Here is a 20,397-nt window from a genome sequence, read left to right on the forward strand (position 1 = left end):
CGCGCCCGCCCCTCCCCGCGCGCCGCGCGTCACGGGCGGGGCGGGGCCAGGGGCGGGGCGGCGCGGGGGGCGGTGGCGGGGCCCGCCCCGGGGGCGGGGCCGCGGGGCCCGCGCGCCGTTGGCGCCGCCCGCGCGCGCCCTCCCCCTCGCGCCGTCCCCTCAGTAACTTGGCGGCCGCCTTTTCTCGGGCGGGCGGGCGGCCGGGCGCGCACTTTATTGGCGCCGGGGCCGCGGCGCGGCCGGGCGGGCGCAGGGCGGCCCGGGACGATGCTGCGGCTCGTGTCGCTCAAGTTGGGGCGGCTGTACCGCTACGCGAAGCTGGCCGTGCTGGGCAGCCTGGCGGCGGCGCTGGTGCTGAACACGCACTCGCTGCTCGCCTCGCTGCAGCGCAACGAGCTCTCGGAGCGGCGCTTCCTGCAGCTCAATAAGTGCCCGGCCTGCTGGGGCACGAGCTGGTGCCGCAAGTTCCTCAACGGGCAGCTGCGGCTCGAGAGCTGGGGCCGCCTGCGCCTGCTCGACTTCCTCAACGTGAAGAACGTGTTCTTCGCGCGCTACGGCGAGCCCCGCGAGGGCAGCCGCCGCGTCGTGCTCAAGCGCCTCGGCTCCGCGCAGGAGCTCGCCGACATCGACGCCAAGATCTGCCGCCGCGCCACCGGCAGGGGCCGCTGCGACCTCCTGCAGGCGCTGCACGCCACCGAGTTCGCGAGCCTCAACGGCGACGTGCGCCTCCTCACCCCCGACGCCGTGGAGGGCTGGTCCGACCTGGTGCACTGCCCCTCGCAGCGCCTGCTCGACCGCCTCGTGCGCCGCTACGCCGAGACCAAGGACTCGGGCAGCTTCCTGCTGCGCAACCTCAAGGACGCGGAGCGCATGCAGCTCCTCATCACGCTCGCCTTCAACCCGGAGCCGCTCGTGCTGCAGGTGCGTGCGGAGCCGCCCGGGCCGCCGGGCGCGGGGCTGGGCAGCGCGGCCCGGGCGCGGCGTTGCCGGCCGCCGGAGGTGCCCTGGGCTCGTTCTTGCCGCCGCCGCGGCCCCGGCTGCCCCCGCCGCCGCTCGGGCAGGGAGCCCGGCCCCGCGGCAGAGCCGCCGGCGCCCGGCGGGCACCGACCCGCAGCCCGTGGGCGCCCTCCCTGCCCTGCGCCGCGGGGATCCTGCACGACAGGGGCTGGCGGGGGTGCCGGGTGTCCTCGGGAGGCGGCTCCTGGGCCGGTCGTGTCCTCCATAGGGACCACGCAGGGCTTTTGCTTCTCTGTGATGGAGAAAATCAGATGCAGACATTGCACAGTGTAATACGGGGGTGACAGATAAATAGCCAGGGTTCGCTTACTGGTGAGTTAAGTATTTCCTGGCCTTTAGGAGGATTGGTTCTGTGTTGTTACAGTCTGATAGACAAGAATATGGGCTTTAATATGTGTTGTAAAACTTGGGTTCTGTTTAGATTTTAGATTGAAATCTCTGGCACCGTTCAGTTGCATCTCTTCCATGTATCTATGCAAACATATAGATACACACATGTATTGGATGGTGCCTCCCTTTCCTTTGCATTTCAGCTTATAGCTCTATTGAAGCACTTCTAAGCGTGCCATTAGTGTGTAAGCTTGGACCCAGGATTGTTTTGTCTAACTGCTGTACTATCCTTGGCTTTATCTCATGTATGCCAAAAAATACTTGCAAATGCATTTCACGACATCACTATGTAATTACTGTTATAAACGGCTTGTTTTTCTCTTGTGAGAGGGTCAAGAAGTTTCTGTTGCCCCCAAGCAGTGCTATAGCGTTTGCCCTGCAGCAGATCTTGTAGAAATGCGCTCGTGCAGGGGTGTGCCACTGCTCAATTTAAAGTGTGTTCTTTAGGCAGTGTGTCCTCTGGCCTTCAGGCTCCCTACATACAACTTTGGGGGGTTGGTTTCAACGTTGTCGGTTTGCTGTTTAATGTACCTAGGGTAGACTGCATCCGTTTTTCAATGAAGTCTCTCCTGAGGACAGTGAAAGGGAAAATCCTCATAAGATTTAAGAGCATTACCTTCCTCTCACTGCATTTGTGAATTCTCTGAGCATAGATTTGTTTTTGCTGTTCTTTGTACAGCTCAGCTTTTGATTTGAACACAGGCTGCAACATACACAGCATGTACCTAGCTGTCTTGAAAGCAGCACTGTGTATTTCTTCATAAATGTAATGTAATGTACCCTTTATAGGCAAAGGATATGGGGCAGTAGCAGCATTTGCAATTACCTGGTAGATCAAAAGGCACTGGGCAGCACTCGTTAATTTAAGAGCCTTGATTGCTGGAAGCTTCTTGATAAGCTGCAGATGAGCCTTGAGGCTGTCGGGCAGGAGGTAGAAGAAGTGGAAACGTTTGGATGTGGCTGTGGGAGCACTCTGTTTGCCCGACGTGCTGTCAAGCAGCAGAGCACATTGGTGGGAAGCAGGGCACCCTCTTGTCTGGAGTCTGGTAAGATTCTCCGTCGCCTGATTTCAAAGTCAAAGGTATTTTGCAGAGACTTAAAAATTTGGATACTCAGGCATACTCTGGGGAAAAAATAGAGGGACTTCAGATCAGCATTGTGTTTTAAAAGCATCCAAAGTTGATATATTCTGCCTTTATTTTTTCCAGAAGAGTGTTCATAAACTTTGGTACTAGGTGCTGAAGGCTCGTATCTCTTACCTCTATTGAGAATTGTATCTTAAAAATCATTCATAGGATTTTCTATTAACTCTTCTCATTTGCACTGCATATAACATACCACTCCATTTCTCTCGATCTCCAGCAGCAAAACACCTGAGGAATGAATGGTTCTGTGTTATGCAGCCATTGCAGTAGCAAGGTGTGCTTGAGAGATGAAGTTATCTTCTTATCAGACATGATAACTGGCTACTGAGAATTTTGCTTACACATCTTAGTGTGTAATTTCTGCAATATTGAGTAGGGCAGACACTGGTATGGGAATGAGACCTGGAGAGTGTTTCAAAAAAAATCATCTGCCTCCAAGAAAGAAAACCTGCATGCAATCATGTGAAGAATCAGATTTTAATTATTATTTTTTCCCTTGATGTGTTTCACTGATGGTATTCACTTGTAGCGATAAGGCACAAGGAACGGGACTTTAAGTTTTTGTGTTGACCTTTTAATGATGCTTGGTAATGTGACTTTTTAACATAGTCATGCGTGGTCTTGTTTTTGGCCAAGAGCTGGAAACACTTCTAGGTTCTCACTGTTCAGAATGTGAAAGTTTAGCTTGCTCCTACGAATTAGCCCATACAAATGTAGCTGTTCAGGCCCTGAATTCCTGTGCGTTCCGCAGCGAGGGCCTCTGCAGCTGCGTCTCCCCGGGCCGCTGTCGCGGTGCCGCCGCGGTGCCGTGACGGAGCGGTGTCCGGGCTGCGCGTTCCCGCAGCCAAGCCGGGAACCTGCCCGCCCCGCGGCCGGCAGAGCACGGACACTCCGGTGACAACACACGGCTCTGAGTTACAGACACGTTTTCAGTAAAATTGTTTGTGTTTCCAGCACCCCCAGGATCTCCTGGTTGGCTCCAACAGACAGTTTACGTCGCAGCAGGACGGAGCCATGTGCTCTATTAACTGGTGTGGCATAGACACAGGCAGAGCTGGTCCTGCAGGACTCTGGTCTTGCCTTTGTACTGACTGCTGTGTCCATGTGAAGGATCACTGAGTAAACTTCTGCAAGGGTGGTGTGTTTGCTTTGTGTTCTGAGCACACCCCTAGTCTACAGAAACTTAGCATTTTTAAATAAAATGCTTGCAAACAATTTCTTTTTAGCCTAAAGAAGGTGATTGTAAATTGTATCCAGAAAGTGTTACTGTAACTTTGTCTAAAATAACACAGGTTGCATTGCAATTTAAAGCAAAACTGTAGTTTTCAACAAAACTGCACTTTCCTTCCAATTCTGTTTAAAATAAACTTTAAAGGAACTATTGAGACGAGCAGCATATTTTTAACATGTAAACTATAACACTGTTTTGATTCTAAGGAAAATTCCAACACCTAAATGGAAGATAGTTATGTTTCTAGATACGTTTAGCTTTCCACATCCTTAGAGCTAATAACTTCTCGTGACTTCTGATCATCCTTACTCCTCGTGTAAAGACCAGCTATGGAGTGCCCTGCGTGAACAGCCTGTTCCTGCAGAATCTAAAATTTTCTTGTTTTCTGTTCATGTTCCTGGTATCTTCCTGTTTGTTTTTGTGTTGGAAAGGTAATTGGCATCTGGTATTCGTATATTACAACATTATCTGTGACCTCTTTGAAACAGTTTCTTGCTCTGAATTCACTGAAAGCAGCAATTTAGTCAATTGTTAGAAAATTGTTTTGCTGGTTCATACCCAAACTCGGTAAGAAGTGAGTAGGCAACTTTTTTGCGTGTTTTGTCTTCTCTTTTTATCTGGCACCACTAATTTAGCTGTAGCTTTGTTGTTGTTGTTGTTGTTATAGTTTTGTGGTGTTCTAAACCCACTAGCAGAATCCTGTCTGGTATTAATACTTGATGCCTTTTAAACCTCTTCGGTCTTGGTGTTTTTGAACAGATAATTGTTATGTAAGATACTGAGTGGACTCTGAAGTGTCTTCTAGTGAACTTGCATTATTTCCTGTAATTGCCTATGCATACAGATAATGGCATTTTTAGGGGATGGAGAACAATAAAAAATACCAGGTAGGTCTTTCAGTTTTCTTCATGCGGAGGCCATGTTGTCCATTTGCTTCTGTATGTGTATTGTGGAGAGGAAGTAGCATTTATTTTTCCCTGAATTATATAATTGAGGTTTTGTTTTTGTCCCTTTCATTTTGAAAATTAATTTTTAGAAGTAGGTATAGGCCAGTTCTGCTATGATTTCTTTGTAGTCATGTATCCCTAACCCGTAACCTGAGAAGTAGGTAATGATTATCAGCTATGTTGTCAAACTGAAAACTGTTGTGAATAGGTAACAACCATTCACAGCATTCAGTTTTCTCCCCTATCCTTACATTTGATCATAATCTATTAGTTTTTATCAAGAAATAGCATACTTCAACTATAGCTGTAAAGTTTATGGGCAGTTTAATTGTTGAGGAACTTCTGAGGTGGTTTATGTTTAAAATTCCTGGCATGTTTTTGTTCTATTGTGTGGAAGTTAAACCTGATATTTTCCACTTGTTGTTATGAATTGTATTTAGTAGCTGGTTGAAAGCTAAAAAACAAAAAGCCCCAAACTCAAATAACCTGGTTTCAGTGGGGAACACTAGTATTGTGGTTATTGAATGAGATCTGTTCCTCTGTGTGTGGTTGGGTTCATATGCAGGCTTTTGGGGGCATTTCAGGTGAATGGTGAATGATTTGGCCTGCGGTTGAAAGTCAAATTGTTTCTGTTATATAGACACACATACCAGCATCCACAAATACTTTTGCATGTGTATATTCTAAATTGCATTTCAATAAAAGAAGGCATCTGCTTTTAGGTTATTTTTAAACCTCCTTTAGATCTGAAACTTTGCTTTGTAAAGCCTGATCTCCAAGTCTGTGTGGCTGCAGAGTTGTGCTCATTTGCCTTGGTGGCTAAAATAAGTCTGTTTACATTGCAGAATCAACAGTGCTCTGGGAGAGAACTAAATTTTTTTTCCTTTTGAGGAAGAGCATATTATGTAAATTCCTCTTACTGTGCCAGTTTGTGCCCAAGTAAATGTAGTTTAATATGATAGTTTTTAAAAAAGGTGTTACAAAGGGGGTAACATTTCCATCAGGACCTTCAGGGTCCTGATGAGCAGCAGGAAAAGTTGCTACTCTGCTTTGGGAATATTGTTCAATTTTGTCGTATGCCAGATGTGTGGCGAACTCTGTGTGTGTGGTGTGGTTTTCTTTTAAATCACTTTATTAAAAAAAATAGAAGTAATGTAGCAAATTCTAGAGTAGTTTTTCTAATGGAAAGGGCGTTTTGTTTTTTAATGTTATGGTGGAACAATAGTTTAGAGGTATAAGTAGTCACCTTTTCATCTTTTTGTGGATTTTATTAAGATGAATTGTAGGTTTGATTCTGTGAAGGGTATTCTTTAGAGATTTTGATTCAGAGGCTTTTTTTTGCTGCTGTTACTGCAGACTACAATAAGCTTTATCAGCTTGAAGCTGCTGAGCCTTTACTACCTCATGTAATTCACAGCTCTGAGCATTCAGCAGCAGCCGAAGATTTGAGCTTCGGCTCATGTTGAGACGGGTGGGAGTGAGGAAGACAAATGAGCTATTGGTGTGTTTTATGCTCAAGTAAAATGATAAATTCACTGTATTAATTACCAGTATTTCTTTGGAAACCACAACATGCTTTTTTGTTTTACCTTTTTAAGACAAAAATGCAATATGATTGTTAGGAACAAAGTGTCTTTTGTCCCTTTGACAGGATTTGTTTAGGGTTTAGAGTTTTGCTTAGAGAGATGTCATGTCTCTAAGCAAAGACCTTAGCTACTCTAGGGTATTAAAAGTATTTTTTTTTTTATAGTTGGAGTTTTCTCGTGTTTACATTTTCCATCTTTGCTAAGCAAATATACATTTTATATGTATTATATAATATGCATACTGCTATGCACCCTGTTCTTCGAATAGAGAAAATAGCAACTTCTTTAATGGGGAAAGCTTACTAAACTACCAGCTTGTAGTTTTCAGTGTCCACTACGGTATTTTTTCAATCTTTTAAAAGCCTGTTTGTCTGTGGTTTCCATGGCATTTGTGTGTATATTCTCAGATAGAATGTGAGTGGGTGTATCGGAATTGTAGACTCTTTCATCAAATAGCTGTTCCAAAGTTCTGAACAAAACCTTATTTTTTTTATCTGAATTGTCAAATGTGCAGGCTTTGCTAACTAGTCTTTGGCCAGTGTATTCAAGGATAGATCTGTTTAATCAAGTCTTTATGCTGCTTGAGAGTTTAAATAAGAACTATGCCCTTAATTCTGTGCAATAGTCTGAGTTTTTTGGGGTTTTTTGGCAGCTACTTAATTAAACTTTTTCTTCTCAATCCGACTTGCTTGTGGAAACCCTGTTTAATGGCCAGGCAAACCTGTGTTTGTGTGTGACTGGCTGGTTAAAATGGTGATGCATGGAGGGGGAGAATCTTCCTGTAAACGGCAGTTCAGTCTAGAAAAAAGCTCGTGAATGAGAATAGTACAAAAAGTTACAAATCTTTGCCTACCAAGACAACATATCTGCACTTCAATTAATATTCTTGCCAAATTCACCGTGTGAACGTGAAGCTGGTGAATGGGGTGCTTGTACGTATTTTTATCCCTTCTTCAGCTACCGACTCGGGTAATGAAGTGTAGATGTGGCTGTTGCAGCCGGTTGGAAGGGAGCCAGCACAGAGATGTTTGTACATGTGCAGATGTTGGCAGGATTCCCTGTACTCCTGTTGTCAAAAGAACTTTTTATTGCCGCAGACTTATAAATATATCTGTGTTACATTAGGGCGTGCAGATGCTGTGGTATTGCTGAGGTTCACTTCTAGATAAACTGAACTGCTCCTAGAGTTTCTCGTGTGAAACGGCTTTGGGTGCGCACTGCAGGGCATGTAATACGTGTGCTTTTGAGATTGGGGCACAGTTGTGGCTAATGCTGGACTGGCACAATCAGTTTAATCCATTTTATAACTTGGTGCTGCTGCTGCTGGGAGGAACCGGTCCCCTTGCCCTGCTCTGTTCCCTGCAGCAGCCGGGTTGGCCCCTTCCCTTGGCCAGGACGGGCACAAATGGGACAGCTGGGATCCGGGTGCTCATCCAGCTGAATCCCAGCTCAGTAAATAAGACAATTTCCAGCTGTGTCGCTTTCTTGGAGACATGGAGGGGATTGAAATGCAAGTGTTTGACAGGCTGGGAGGGATGCATAGTGTTTGTTTTAAGCTTTGGTGCTAAATAACATCATTTTTAGTAGAGGAAGAAATTCGGTGATGCGAGAAGGTGCGTGGGTCTAGAGCCAAGGCTGCCCTTATGTGCAGGAGGGCTATGAGGTACATGGAGATGCTCCTGATCTCACAACGGGGAAGAGGCTAAAGTTCGCCATCATTTAACATGTGCACGTTTGGAGTAAGATTAAATAATTCCTCCATGCATTTTGATTGTATGACAATGAAAACAGAGAAGGCTGAGTCAGAGTTGGCAAGGAATGTGCCAGCAGAGCAGAAACCTCTCCTGAAGCTTCTCCTTCTGTCTTAAGGACCTATGGAAAGAGGGCAGAGGGGAGCACCCTGTGTGCCCGCTGAACTCGTGCCGCAGTCGCAGCGAGAGCCGCAAGTGTCGTGAAGTCCTCGAGATCGGATTCAGTCAATAGAAGCCACTGCTGCAGTGCCCAGCCGGTCTCCTTATTTTGCCTTTTCTTCCTGTGTACTTACCGGGAGTGAATTTTAACAAGTAGAGAAGACCTATGATCTTGTGTCATGCCAGGGGCTTCATTGATCCAGTAAACTTTTCAGCAAGAAGCCAATTAAGAAGTAGTTGTGATCAAAGTTGCCTCGTGCTGTGGGAGTGTGGTTGCACAGAAAGCTAGTGAGATATGCAAGCAAGTTCTGTGTGTAATGAGTACAGAGCGTGTCTTTCATTACTGTATGGACTATCATCATCTGAGCAAAACTATATACTTTTTTTTTGGGGGGGGAAGACTTCTAGTTCTTGAATTTGTCAGTGTAGTATTTGTATCAAATGTAGCTTTAGCTTCTCTATTTTCATTTTCAGAAGAAATATTAATTCTTGGGGATGGATGTGGAATACAGTTCCTAGTGTTTTGCAGAACTTCTAGTGTTTCTGGCCCATATAAGTGCTCTAACCTTGGCAAAGAGTTGTTTGATATCTAGTCCTTAAAACGATCAAAGCTTTGTTGTCAAAGGAGGCACAGATACAGCAAATTTTAATTTTATTTAAGGGAGATAAGAATTTCGAGGTTATGATGATTGCGTAGGTAACGCCTCTTACTAGTATTTTTTTTCATTTGGTGAGCAGTGGGCTGCTCTATTCTGTGCCTTTCTGTGACCCTTCTCTCCGTTTACCACAGCTGCTCTGCCGTCCTGTATTCTAGTTGGTCTAGAGCTCCCCTTCAGGCTGAAGCCCTGCTGTGATTCAACCCATGTGGCAGAACCTTTGCTGCGTTAGCATTGCAAAGCTGGTTGAGTTGTCATCTGGTGACATGACAGTGGTACCGCTAAAGGAAGGGTAGCATCTACAAATACTTACTAATAGTTAAAGTTAGTGTGCACTTTGCTCCTAGGGAGTATCCAGCTTAACAATCTAGGGGTTTTTGATCTTCATTTTTTCTGATATTTTGTCCTGATGCATACTCTGGAGGATACATTTTCAGTGCTTGAGTATGTTCATTTTGAAGGTTTTGGACACATTCAACAGAACTGAAATACAAAGATATATATTTTTTTTTTGGTTGCTTGTAGCATATTCTTAGTATTCTGTCTCTTGGCTTAATTTCCAAGAAAGCTACTAATGGAGAAAGATTTTTATTATTACCATTTTATGTGGTCTTGTATAATGCCTGTGTACAGATGCATGCAAACATGCACACAAAGTTCATATATGGCAATTCATCAAGCGATGGATTGTTGGAAGTGCTAGAGGCATAGAAAATCCTATACTTCTTGTTATACCTCAGTGTGTTCTGCATTCCTTTCTGGGAGATCTCCATGTGAGAGGATCCTCAATGGGAAGCCAGTCAACTGGGGGGGAAAACCAGGAAGAGTTTTAACCTTGTTTTTTCTTTTTTAGCTTATAGTTTAAAAAAAATGTAATTGCAAGCATGAGATTTATTTTAATGAAAATGAAACTTTTTTTTATATACAGAGTTTTCCGTCGGATGAAGGTTGGCCGTTCGCAAAGTACTTGGGAGCATGCGGAAGAATGGTGGCTGTCAATTACGTTGGAGAAGAGCTGTGGAGTTACTTTAATGCGCCATGGGAGAAGCGAGTGGATCTGGCCTGGCAGTTAATGGAAATAGCTGAGCAGCTGACAAATAATGACTTTGAATTTGCACTCTACCTCCTCGATGTCAGCTTTGACAACTTTGCAGTTGGACCAAGAGATGGGAAAGTTATCATTGTAGATGCAGAAAATGTTCTGGTAGCAGACAAAAGATTAATCAGACAGAGTAAGTTTCTTCTCTTTTCCCCTCACCCCCTCATTTCTATTGTTTCTATCTCTGTAATCACAAATTATTTTTAAAGTATATGTAGTTGCTAAAACCCATTTTGTCATAGTGGCTTTATTCAACAACTAATTACCTCTATATGACAAATAGACTTCTAATTAGATTAACTAATTTGTCAGTTATGCAAAGTGTTGAGATTACCTGAATTTGATTTACATACGCTTTTAATGTCTGTATTCCTGTTTAAATGGGTCTAGCAGGGTGGAGGATTTGGACACACAGCGGACAGGCAGAGAAATGGCCCAACTGCCTGCACTACCTTAATAAAAATAGAGAGAGTGCTCTTGTTTTTCCAGACATCTGTCAGTATGTGTTCCCTTGGTATTCCCCTTTCGGTGAATGACATCTTACTGCCATTTGCCCCCAATTACCTAGCCTGCCTCTGCTCTGCTGTAATGGAAGTGAAGGAATGGGTGATTTTAGTGCTGTTTCCAGGTTAGAATAGTGAAAATCAGTTCATCTTTTTGTCAACTGTAAAAAGCTCAAAGCAGCAGTAACAAGATAGGTGTTTGACAAAGTAGCATTACATGGGCTGATATTTCTTTTAAGTTTATGTGGAAAACTTTACAAACCTGGAGGCTGGAAATACTGAATGCGAAGTCGTAGATTCTGCAGGAGTTTTTGGCAGTAGGCCAAGCAATTCCAATTTGCTTTGAGTGAATGGATTTTTATAAAGCTTTGCAAGCAGACTTCATGTACTGAGTTGCAGAATTAATTTTAAGACCATGTTCTCTCTTCATGCACTCTTCTAAAGGAAGTAAGGTTTACTTATTTATCTATTTCATATTAGACTTATTATGCATTCTCACAGAACTTAAAGTCATTGGAGTACACAAAGAAACCTTTTTAATGTACTGATTATCCAGCACATTTACTTTAGCACTCATAGCCACACAAATACTTGCATTTTTTTTTCCTCCACTCTCTTAAAATGTCTGAATTGCTGGATTGCAAAGATGTTTAAATGAACTCTGAAAGCACCGATTCCTATGTGGAATAGGAGTAATTAATGTCTGCAGAAACTGAATCTGGAAAGTCTCACGCTTGCATCTGTTGTGTGTGGCTCTCAAATCATGTTGGGTCTAATTGAGGTTTTGATGCATCATTTATAATTAACTAAGAAAATGAAAAAAAATTAAAGTTCTCAGTTTTAGTATAATCTTAATATTTAATACTGACTTCCTTAATCTCCTGAAAAGTTTCGTTATCAGTCTGTCCAGAGTGATTAATATGTCTGTTTAGATATCTGAGTATGTACAATCTTGTCCAATGGTGCTGCAGTGAAATATCTAATCCTGCTTCTGTGTTGGGTATCATAGTTGAGTTTGCTTGAGTCACTTTTTCCCCACTCTTTTATTACTGGCTTTTTTTTTTTTCCCTCATTCCAGGTTTGCTGTTCACTGTACTTTACCTGACACTTTATAGTTTTAGCAGTCAGCCCTCACTAGCTTTTTCTAGGCCACTTCAGTGCACCATAAATGAATACAGTAATAGCCAGCCCCGACACTAGCAAAACCTAGTACATTTAAACCAGTACATTTCTCTGTGTACCTCAGTCCCTAAAGAGATTTGCAAAAACTCTGAGACTTCCTGAAAAGGACAACTTCTCAAACCTGGCAGTAACCCAACAATGTAGGAAGAAAAATTTCATTTACATTTTTCAGTCAGAAAATAGGAACAGTTGAGGAGGTTTCACACTTATTCATTATTGTCAAGCTATTTTCTGTAGAATGAGGTTTCCAGTTAAAGAAGGCTTTGTGGCAAGACAACTATTTTAGCTCTAGCAGAAGTTTCTGCATGTATAGAGCAACAAGCAGTGGTTCCCTGAGCTGTCTGACTTGTTCTAAGTCTGCAAGGCATAATTCTTAGGAGCCTTAGAAAGGATTTTAAGCTGATATTCCAGTCTTTTGTGAATGTTCAGGTCACTTATCTCTAGATACAATGAAACTCCAGGATAAAACCAAGGCATTATCATAACATATATGAGCTCAAGTTTCTGTTCAGTTTTGTATTTGTGTTCATTATTATCTTTGTAGTTGTAGATTAAAATGTTGCCTTTTTATTTTTTATATGTAGAGACGTGTTTTTTGTGTTCGTAAATGTAATTTGTTTTGCTCAAATTTTTTTTTTCAGATATTATATGTAATGCATCTGCTTTTTAATATGCACTGCACTTAGTAACTACCTTTCCAGTGTGAGAATTGGCAGATAGTGTTTCAGAAGTTAATGGGAGTTTTTATTCTTTGGTAGATCATTTGCAAGTATTAGTTCACAGGGCAACTGGAACAACCAAATCTAGTTGCTGTTAAAATAGATCATGTTTGTGGGTTGTGTTTTTTTTTCCTCTCTTGACTCCAGCTGTGAATCATTTTCTTGTACTTGTTTGTGCTTCATTTTCCCCTCTGGCCATGTGTGCGCATGGGGATTTCTTGTGTTTTCTGTGTGGTAGCAAGTGCGCGCACGCATGTTCTGTTTGTTTGTTTTTACTTCCTTCTCTTTAGCTATTTATATTATCCTTTCTTTATGTCTTTCTGGTATTTTTATAATGCCAGGACTGTTTCACCAGGAAGGCAAATCAGGTGAAATTTGAAAAAATTAGAACATTCCAGATTGCACCCGAACAAAGTTGCTTTGGATTTTAAATCTCACCAGTTAGCTTTGTGTTGAGCACTAGGTTGTGTAGAGCTGTGCCCGTGTTCCTTCTTCTCTGACCTCTCTGTATTTTTTCCGTTTTTGCTGTCTGATATTTCACAGATAAACCTGAAAACTGGGATGTATGGTATGAAAGCAAATTTGATGACTGTGATAAAGAAGCCTGCCTGTCCTTCTCAAAAGAGATTCTGTGCGCGCGCGTCACGGTGGACCACAACTATTACGCGGTTTGCCAGAACCTCTTATCGCGACACGCCACGTGGCGGGGCACCTCGGGAGGGCTGCTCCACGACCCCCCTGCCGCCATTGCCAAAGACGGCCGCCTCGAGGCCTTGCTGGACGAGTGCGCCAACCCAAAGAAGCGCTATGGAAGGTTCCAGGCCGCCAAGGAGCTGCGGGAGTACCTGGCGCAGCTCAGCAACAACGTGAGGTAGTCCGCAGAGGAAACCTCCTGAGACACTGCCTGGAACGCTACTGCCGAGACGCGTAGAAAGCAAGGTCCGGAACTGACGGGTCCGGGAGAGAACAGAAATGACACTAGCTTATCGGTTCTATCAATACCATAAAAATATAATTTTATGGTGTTACGATGTTCCTCTGCAAACAGACAAGGTACTTCCCGAACTAAAACTTGAGCTTCTATTGACTGTTCTCCCTAACTGTTTAAAATGGGGGAGATCAAGAAAAGACTGTGATACAAGCTGTCAAATAAGCTGTGTCAGAGGGTACTTTACATAAAACTGCATTAGTATCACAGTTTTGTGAAGCTGGTGTTCTTACTTGGAAAGTCAAGTTAGGCTGGCCTGTTTTAAAGGCCTTTTTCCTGACGTCGTTGTCTCATTTTTGTGTTTGTTTAAACACCTGGAAGTGGCATTTACATGCAGGTAAATCTGGCTGTCTGCATTGTTTTGAATTTAACAGGCTTTCATATTAATGCTGTGCAGTATGTTTCTACTGTGAGTGCAGGATTCCCATGTTTACCGTCTAATTTTAGGATTTTTACACTGTGTTTTAATATGCTTAGACGTTGTGGATTTTTTTTAAGATCACCGTAAACCCGAATGTCATTAGAAGAGACATTCATTTGGTCTCTTTTGTATTTCTGCCATTGGAGATATCACTTACTGTAATTATTGTACAAAAATTCTACCCTTCATGCCAGTATATATACACAGGACTGTTTAGCAGGGAACCGTGTTATGACCAAGCTCTTATTTTTAACAAAAATAATTTGAGGACTGTGGAGAGGCTAGGATTAAAAAAAAAATCTTAAGAATTTGAACTGAAGCTAGAAGTTTGACTTAGAATAAAAATTCACTAGTCCAGTGTAGCTGAGCATAAACCAAAGAAAATGGTTTTGTTTCTTAGACCTTAATCTAATTTGAAATTAGAAAGTGATATACTCCAGTGAGATTAACCCTCAGAATTCAAATTTCAGTGGTCCTTGATTACTCTTTGCAAAAAAACTTGTAAAACTCCTTGCTGATGCCAGAAGAAAAGCATAATTTGAACAAAAATTCAGGTTATGAATTTACTTTACAACTTTTCTTATTCTGTTGAATTCAAGGGAAGAGAAGTTTACCAAATATTCATCTTTTCATTTAGTAAAATAGATTAGGCTCTATTCACTCTAGACACCATCTCCTGAGTTATGCCTAACTGTTCCCAGGGCAGGTAAGGTTGGATTGCTGAGGTTCTGTAAATCTGAAGTTGTTTCCCTAAATTATAATCTTTCTAGAAACCTCCATTACTGCTACAAGAACTGTCTTGAAACTTTGTTTTTATTTTTTATAACTCCTATAGCACTTCATTTTTTGCTGAAATCTTAATCCTAATAAGATCCTCTTAGAAAATGCATGCATATTTCTTCTTGCAGCAGGAATGAAGAAAACTAAAGTTACCGTGTGCTTGTATAAGCTAGTGCTTTGTGCAAGCTAGAATTCCTGGGTGAGTGACATCCCAGGCTTTGAGGGTCTAATCAGTTTGCCTCTCTGCATTGTGCAAGTGGTGGAAAATGCTGCCCTGCCGAAGTGCTGCAAGGAGAAGAAACCGGGGAGCTCATCGCCCTTTCCTTCCCAAAGCTGGAAAACTAGGGTCACAGAAAGATACGATGTTTCTCCTGTGTGGGTGGGTAGGGTGTTTTTTTATTATTATATTTTTCCTAAATTATTTAGATGACTGTATTAAGAATTCTTTAAAAATCTTAATTTCATTTCAAAATTTCTTTGCATATGTAGTCCTAACTTACTCCCAATCTCTTCCCTTGCTTCTTTTCAGAAGTTAGTGATCAAAGCAGCTTTTATCCCCTCCCTTCTTGTGAAGGCTATTTTACATACTTGTTGTAGGAGAAGATTTCAGAGAGGGTTCACTTTCAATACTTTAATTTTTTTTTTTATCACATGATCCATTTATTTGAGGAGAACAGAACAGTCCTGAGACTAGGTAATACTATCCTATGATAAAAGCCTTGACTAATCACTAGAGTTGATTTTGTTTGCTTGTTTTAGACATCCACCACATTTCCTGATGAGTGAGTGTAGTATGAGTGGAAAAGGTTCAACGCAAACACTGCCACTGCTGGCTACTGCTCGAGGCAGGGCTGTACCTGCCAGGCTCTCCTGATAGATTTGGTTTGGGGTCTAGTCCCCCCTGGGAATAAGTTACTAAAGCTAATTATGAAAGGAATTTGGAACTTAAACAAGACACTACAGGGAAAACATTGTGGAAAGCAATAAATCTTGTTCAGTTTGCACCGATCAGATGTATTGTACAATAACAATTTATATTTTTAGTCATTGCCCATTATTATTGATGAACACTTGGTGAAATATTTTTGAATGAGATGTTTGGGGTTTGTATGTGCATTAAAATTGTCTTTTTGTACTGTAAGTTACTGTTTGATTGGAATATTTTATCAAAACTGTCTCCCTGTGCCTTTATATTACAAGAAAGTTGTTTCCACAACTTCTAATGATATTAATAAAGAATACTTTAAGAACCTCATCTCACTGATGCTCCTTTTCAGATCAGTTAATATTTGAAATGTTTGTTTTAATGAATAATGCTTATTCATTAAAATGTGTAGTATTTAGTATCGTAGAATGCGCCAGTGAAACCAGGGGACAGGGGAAACCAGCTCCGTATGCATCTATATATTTATATTTTGAAGGAGGGGGTAAACTGTCTATTGCAGAGCATAGATGTTCAGTCAGGACTCTTCACTTTTTAGGAATCATCATTAGATTTAGATTCATTTTACTAAAGCAAATTCAAGCTATATCTTGCTATTTTATTAACTGAAAGATTGGATAGCTTTCAATTCTTCACATAAAGCAGGTTGATATCTTGTCCTGTTCCTTGAAGACTTTTTGTTGTTTTTTTTCTTGTTTTTGGAGTAATTTAGCTTGCTAATAGCAATGTCTTTTCAATGAATATTGTGATAGTTAATATACATTCATACTGTTTTTTTCTTTGTTTCTTTTATTCAGGATTTTCAGTGAGTAGTTTTATTTGAAATTAAATCCTGTAATGATTCCCTTCTGACTTTCTGTGTAAATTCTTTAAAGAAGAAGGAGGGAGGAGGAGGAAAAAAAAAAAATTCTTCTTTAAGATGCAATCCTGCTACTGGAACTTCAGGAACGGTGAACTTGCAAACTGAAACCTGTAAAATTCTCCAGTTACCTTCAGATGTCCAAGATAATCATAGTGCTAAGCAGCAGTGTAAATAATCACTACATGTTTTCTCTCAGCAGTTGTGTAACGTGATTCCTGCCACCTTTGTGGACTTCTCTTTCTTCTGTCTGACGCGTCTGGATTCAGTGTTAACTCTGTGCTCTTATTTTGTCAGTTATCTGTGTTGTCTGGAGCCCGCACTTCTGGATAGCAGGATATTGCGTGTCTTTGAAAGTTTGTATGTGCATTTCAGCACAGGGAAGGATTTCTTGTTTTGCCTGCAGACTGGGCTGTTGTCACCCAGCTTACTGTGTGGGAATATGCCTGTTTTACCTGGGTGTTTATTTAGATGCGTTGATTTTACAGGCTCCATGTCCAGAGGGTCGAACTCGGAGTGCTCAGGCTCTGCTTTGCTGAGGGCAGGTTCCAAGCTCTGGTGAGAGGAGACGGAGTCGGCTCCTGGGAACTGCCCTCCTGAGGGGAGCCCTTTCCATGCAGGGCAGCAGAACAGTCATTAACACTGAGCGTGCAAAGCTGGGCAGATCATGATCTGTCTTTTAGTTTCTCAAAATTCATTTCCTGGTGGTTACACAGCTCTAATTTGGAGCGTTAATTAGTGCTCTTAACAAACAAACAAAATCCTTACAGTTTTCTCTTTTTTAGTATTTATCTGGCCCATGTCCCTTCATTTGTTCCCAGCTTAGACTTGACCAGAGAAGGAAATAACGGGGGTGGTGCAGCCGTAAGCCCGTTGATTTGCATGCTGCTGGTTGTGGTTGGGTTTTGCTGTTGTTTTGTTTAAAAACTTCCTGGTTACAGAGTGTTCTTTGCGGAGCGGAACTTGACAAGGAAAATAAACAGCGTGGCAGATATTTGTCCCAGGGCTGTTTACCTTGCAGTCCTCCTCAGATGTGCAAATGGTTACAGTTGTCCCCAGTATTTTGGCAGGTGTTTTCACTATGCCATCATAAAGCTTTTTTTTTTTTTTTTTTTTCTCCTTCTAATTACTATGTTAGAAGAGATGGTATATTTTTTGTTACCTAATAGTAAATAGAGATTTATTTTTATATATATATATAAAATATATATATTATATATATTTTTATATATATATAAATCTCTCTAAATACAGATTTATTTATATATATTAAATTAAATTTCTCTCTTTTAAGTATCCTATTACTTTCAGGATAATCACTCAGCACAATCATATTCACCAAGTATAAACAGACTTTCTATTAACATCCTTTTTTTTTTTTTTTTTTTTTTTTGAATAATCGGCAACTGAAAGAATGAATTTCTTTTCTCATTACCTGCTGCTTTTGGGAAGGTGGTAATTAGGTAAAAAATCTTGTGACTGGAAGCATGGTATTGTTTGCTGTTTAAAACATCACTGAGTTTTGTGTTACATTACAAATTGTGGAACAGTATCCACTTTTTATAGGGCATTTACTTGCTAAGATATACAGCTGCCCAAATGCAATAAAATACATTATTAAACAAATTAAAAAACAAACAAATACATTGTCTTGTACCCTGAATGCACATGTGTGTATCTGTTGAAGTTGTAAGACATTGCACATGGATAGGATTTTTGGACTTAGTTTCTCTGGAAGGAACCATGTGCTAACGCTGCTCTCTGCAACCAAACCAAGATGTGGAAGTGGGGGAGTAATTGAGAGATTTGCTGTCGTCTTTGAACTAAAGTGTCAATGTAAACTCCAGGCTCCAATAGGTAAAGATGTTGCTCACCAAATAGGGAAACTGCATTGAACAAACTTTCTCTGAGATCTTGCATTGATCATGCATCTATGTCTTTTATTGCCTGTCTTTTTTTTTTTTCAGTTTTTATTTGCGCATTTAATATAGTATCTTAGTTAAGTGGTATTTTATATGTGAAAAGCCTGATAACTTCATTACCCTGCTTTGTTGTCTGTATCCAAGTCACTCTGATCATAAGATCTGATGTCTAAGTACCTAAAACCTGATATTATACTGATATTAATTTATAACTGGCAATTATTTGGAATGATATCTTTGTTCTTAACTAATTCCTAAGCAAGATTTTTGATTCTCCATTGTTATTATTAAGGTTTATGCTGCCTAAGATTAGGACACCAGTCTTTTAGACTCCGTGTGTTGTCAATAATGAAGGATTGCAGCTCTGGATTTTAAATGTCATTTGGTCCCTGACAAGGCTTATCTGAAATACACTCACAGGACTGTGTCTGTTTTCGTTACTGTAGAAGCAATCTAGAGAGGTTGTTTGTTGTAATGCCTGAGTTCTGGAGGTAAGTGAATATTCCAATGTCATGGACCAATAGTAGTCCCCTTAAGGTAATCCCTGTGAGAAGAAGCTATATTCATATATATATACTTATATATACAATTTTGCCATTTATTTAATATTGCATTTTTCCAGACTCCCCTTAGAGACTATCATTTCATCAGGTTTGAGGTAAGACCTAACAGAAGTCAGATATCAGAGAAATAGTGGTTTGAAGCACTAAACAAAAGATGAAATCATTGCACAGAACAGCTTTGGTAGGTAAAACATCAGAATTGCCCTGGGATTTAATCCCTACGCGTGTTTTCCATGTTGGGCAGGTGTGATGAGCGTTTCTGAGCGCCAGCTCAAGGGGCGCTCGGAGGAGCAGAGCCCTGCGCCAGGGCTGCACCGCTGCCTCGGCACCAGGACAGCCGAGCCCCAGGACCAGCCTTCCTGTAGAAATTCTGCTGGTCTGAATTTATTGCTATTCCTGTAACATGGCAAAGCCCCAGCCATGCAAAGTCTGTATCTAAGCAGTGAGCTGCTCTGTTGATTAATCTACTTTTTGCTGAATAGCAAAGTGCTCAGCTATGTTTTAGGAGTGGCAGGTGGGCTTTCTGTTAGTCAATGTTCGTACAGCTCACATTATTAATGTGCCATTAGTTAAGCCCGTGTAAGATACAAACTGCATTTAGTGGATGGCAGATAATTCTTGCAGCTCAAACCCATCAGTCCAAGTATGCGCTTCTACTAGTGCTGCTTTTAAAATAAGTAATTCTCCTTTTCTCTTAGTGTAAGATGGGGCTATTATTTTGCATCCCACTTTGCCTGGGCCAGAGCACACAAATGATGATGTGGCACGTGTTCACATACCCAAGAAAGTCACCAGCATGAGGCAAGCCAGCTCCTTGCTGCTGCCACACTTCCCATGCGTATGTGGGGGCACGCGACGCAGCCTGGGTCCTGGGAAGTTGTTGGGCTGTGTTCTGGCCACTCTTTTGAAGGAATCCTGCTTCAGGCAAACTGTGTGACCTATGTGCATAATTTCCCATGCCATTTCCATTTTTTTTTCTCCTTTGCTCTCTGAAAATGTAAACATAAATGTACCTACAAAAGTGACACCTGAATGCTAATTTTTGCCTCCAACTGTATAAGGTACTGGAGACTTCAGAACACCCTTCACACTCAGTGATTTCTATCACGACCTGAGTGAGTTAAAACACAGGGGAGAAAAGCATAGTAGTTGTGGAGCAAAGAGTATCTGGCATTACAGATATTTAAAGCTTTTATTTTCTCTGATACACCTGTCTCAAAACAATAAAATCATCAAAATAAATTTGGAATTGGTTCAAGGTTATTTTGTGGTTTGGAGAGGTAAATAAGAAACAGATGATGGCTTTAGATACCGAAGAAGTCTTGGAGTTGGCAAGAAAACTTGCATAAAGAATGCAGCTAAATCAACTGCATTCTACAAGGTATTTATCACTTTTTGGTACTTTGGAAACATTTTTAATTCATTGTCCTCCAGGAAGAGACTCATCTTATTACATAAGCATTATTATATTCAATATTAAGATTTAATATTCCTTGACTGCTTCTATACATGTTGGAAGAAGTGTCAAGGCACGTA

The 20,397-nt window shown here is 41.5% G+C and overlaps 1 protein-coding gene across 1 annotated transcript; it reads left to right on the forward strand.

The window, feature by feature from the left end:
* Window positions 1–261: 261 nt before the first annotated feature.
* Window positions 262–13,263, forward strand: DIPK2A (divergent protein kinase domain 2A). Its single transcript, XM_088528556.1, has 3 exons — window positions 262–921; window positions 9,811–10,114; window positions 12,929–13,263. The coding sequence occupies exons 1-3, from the start codon at window positions 268–270 to the stop codon at window positions 13,258–13,260; spliced, it is 1,290 nt and encodes a 429-aa protein (XP_088384682.1). The 5' UTR covers window positions 262–267; the 3' UTR covers window positions 13,261–13,263.
* The last annotated feature ends 7,134 nt before the right edge of the window (window positions 13,264–20,397 follow it).

This window comes from Tinamus guttatus, unplaced genomic scaffold, assembly GCF_059628265.1.
Source record: "Tinamus guttatus ecotype Peru unplaced genomic scaffold, ASM5962826v1 Tinamus_guttatus_pri_ptg000311l, whole genome shotgun sequence".
NCBI classification, from domain to species: domain Eukaryota; kingdom Metazoa; phylum Chordata; class Aves; order Tinamiformes; family Tinamidae; genus Tinamus; species Tinamus guttatus.

What these genes read in the sequence shown, in the direction of transcription:
- DIPK2A (XM_088528556.1), top strand. Translation starts at nt 268, where the DNA reads ATGCTGCGGCTCGTGTCGCTCAAGTTGGGGCGGCTGTACCGCTACGCG. An exon ending in CGGAGCCGCTCGTGCTGCAG is followed by an intron (nt 922 to 9,810) that starts GTGCGTGCGGAG and finishes TTTTATATACAG; the next exon opens with AGTTTTCCGTCGGATGAAGG. An exon ending in CAAAAGATTAATCAGACAGA is followed by an intron (nt 10,115 to 12,928) that starts GTAAGTTTCTTC and finishes GATATTTCACAG; the next exon opens with ATAAACCTGAAAACTGGGAT.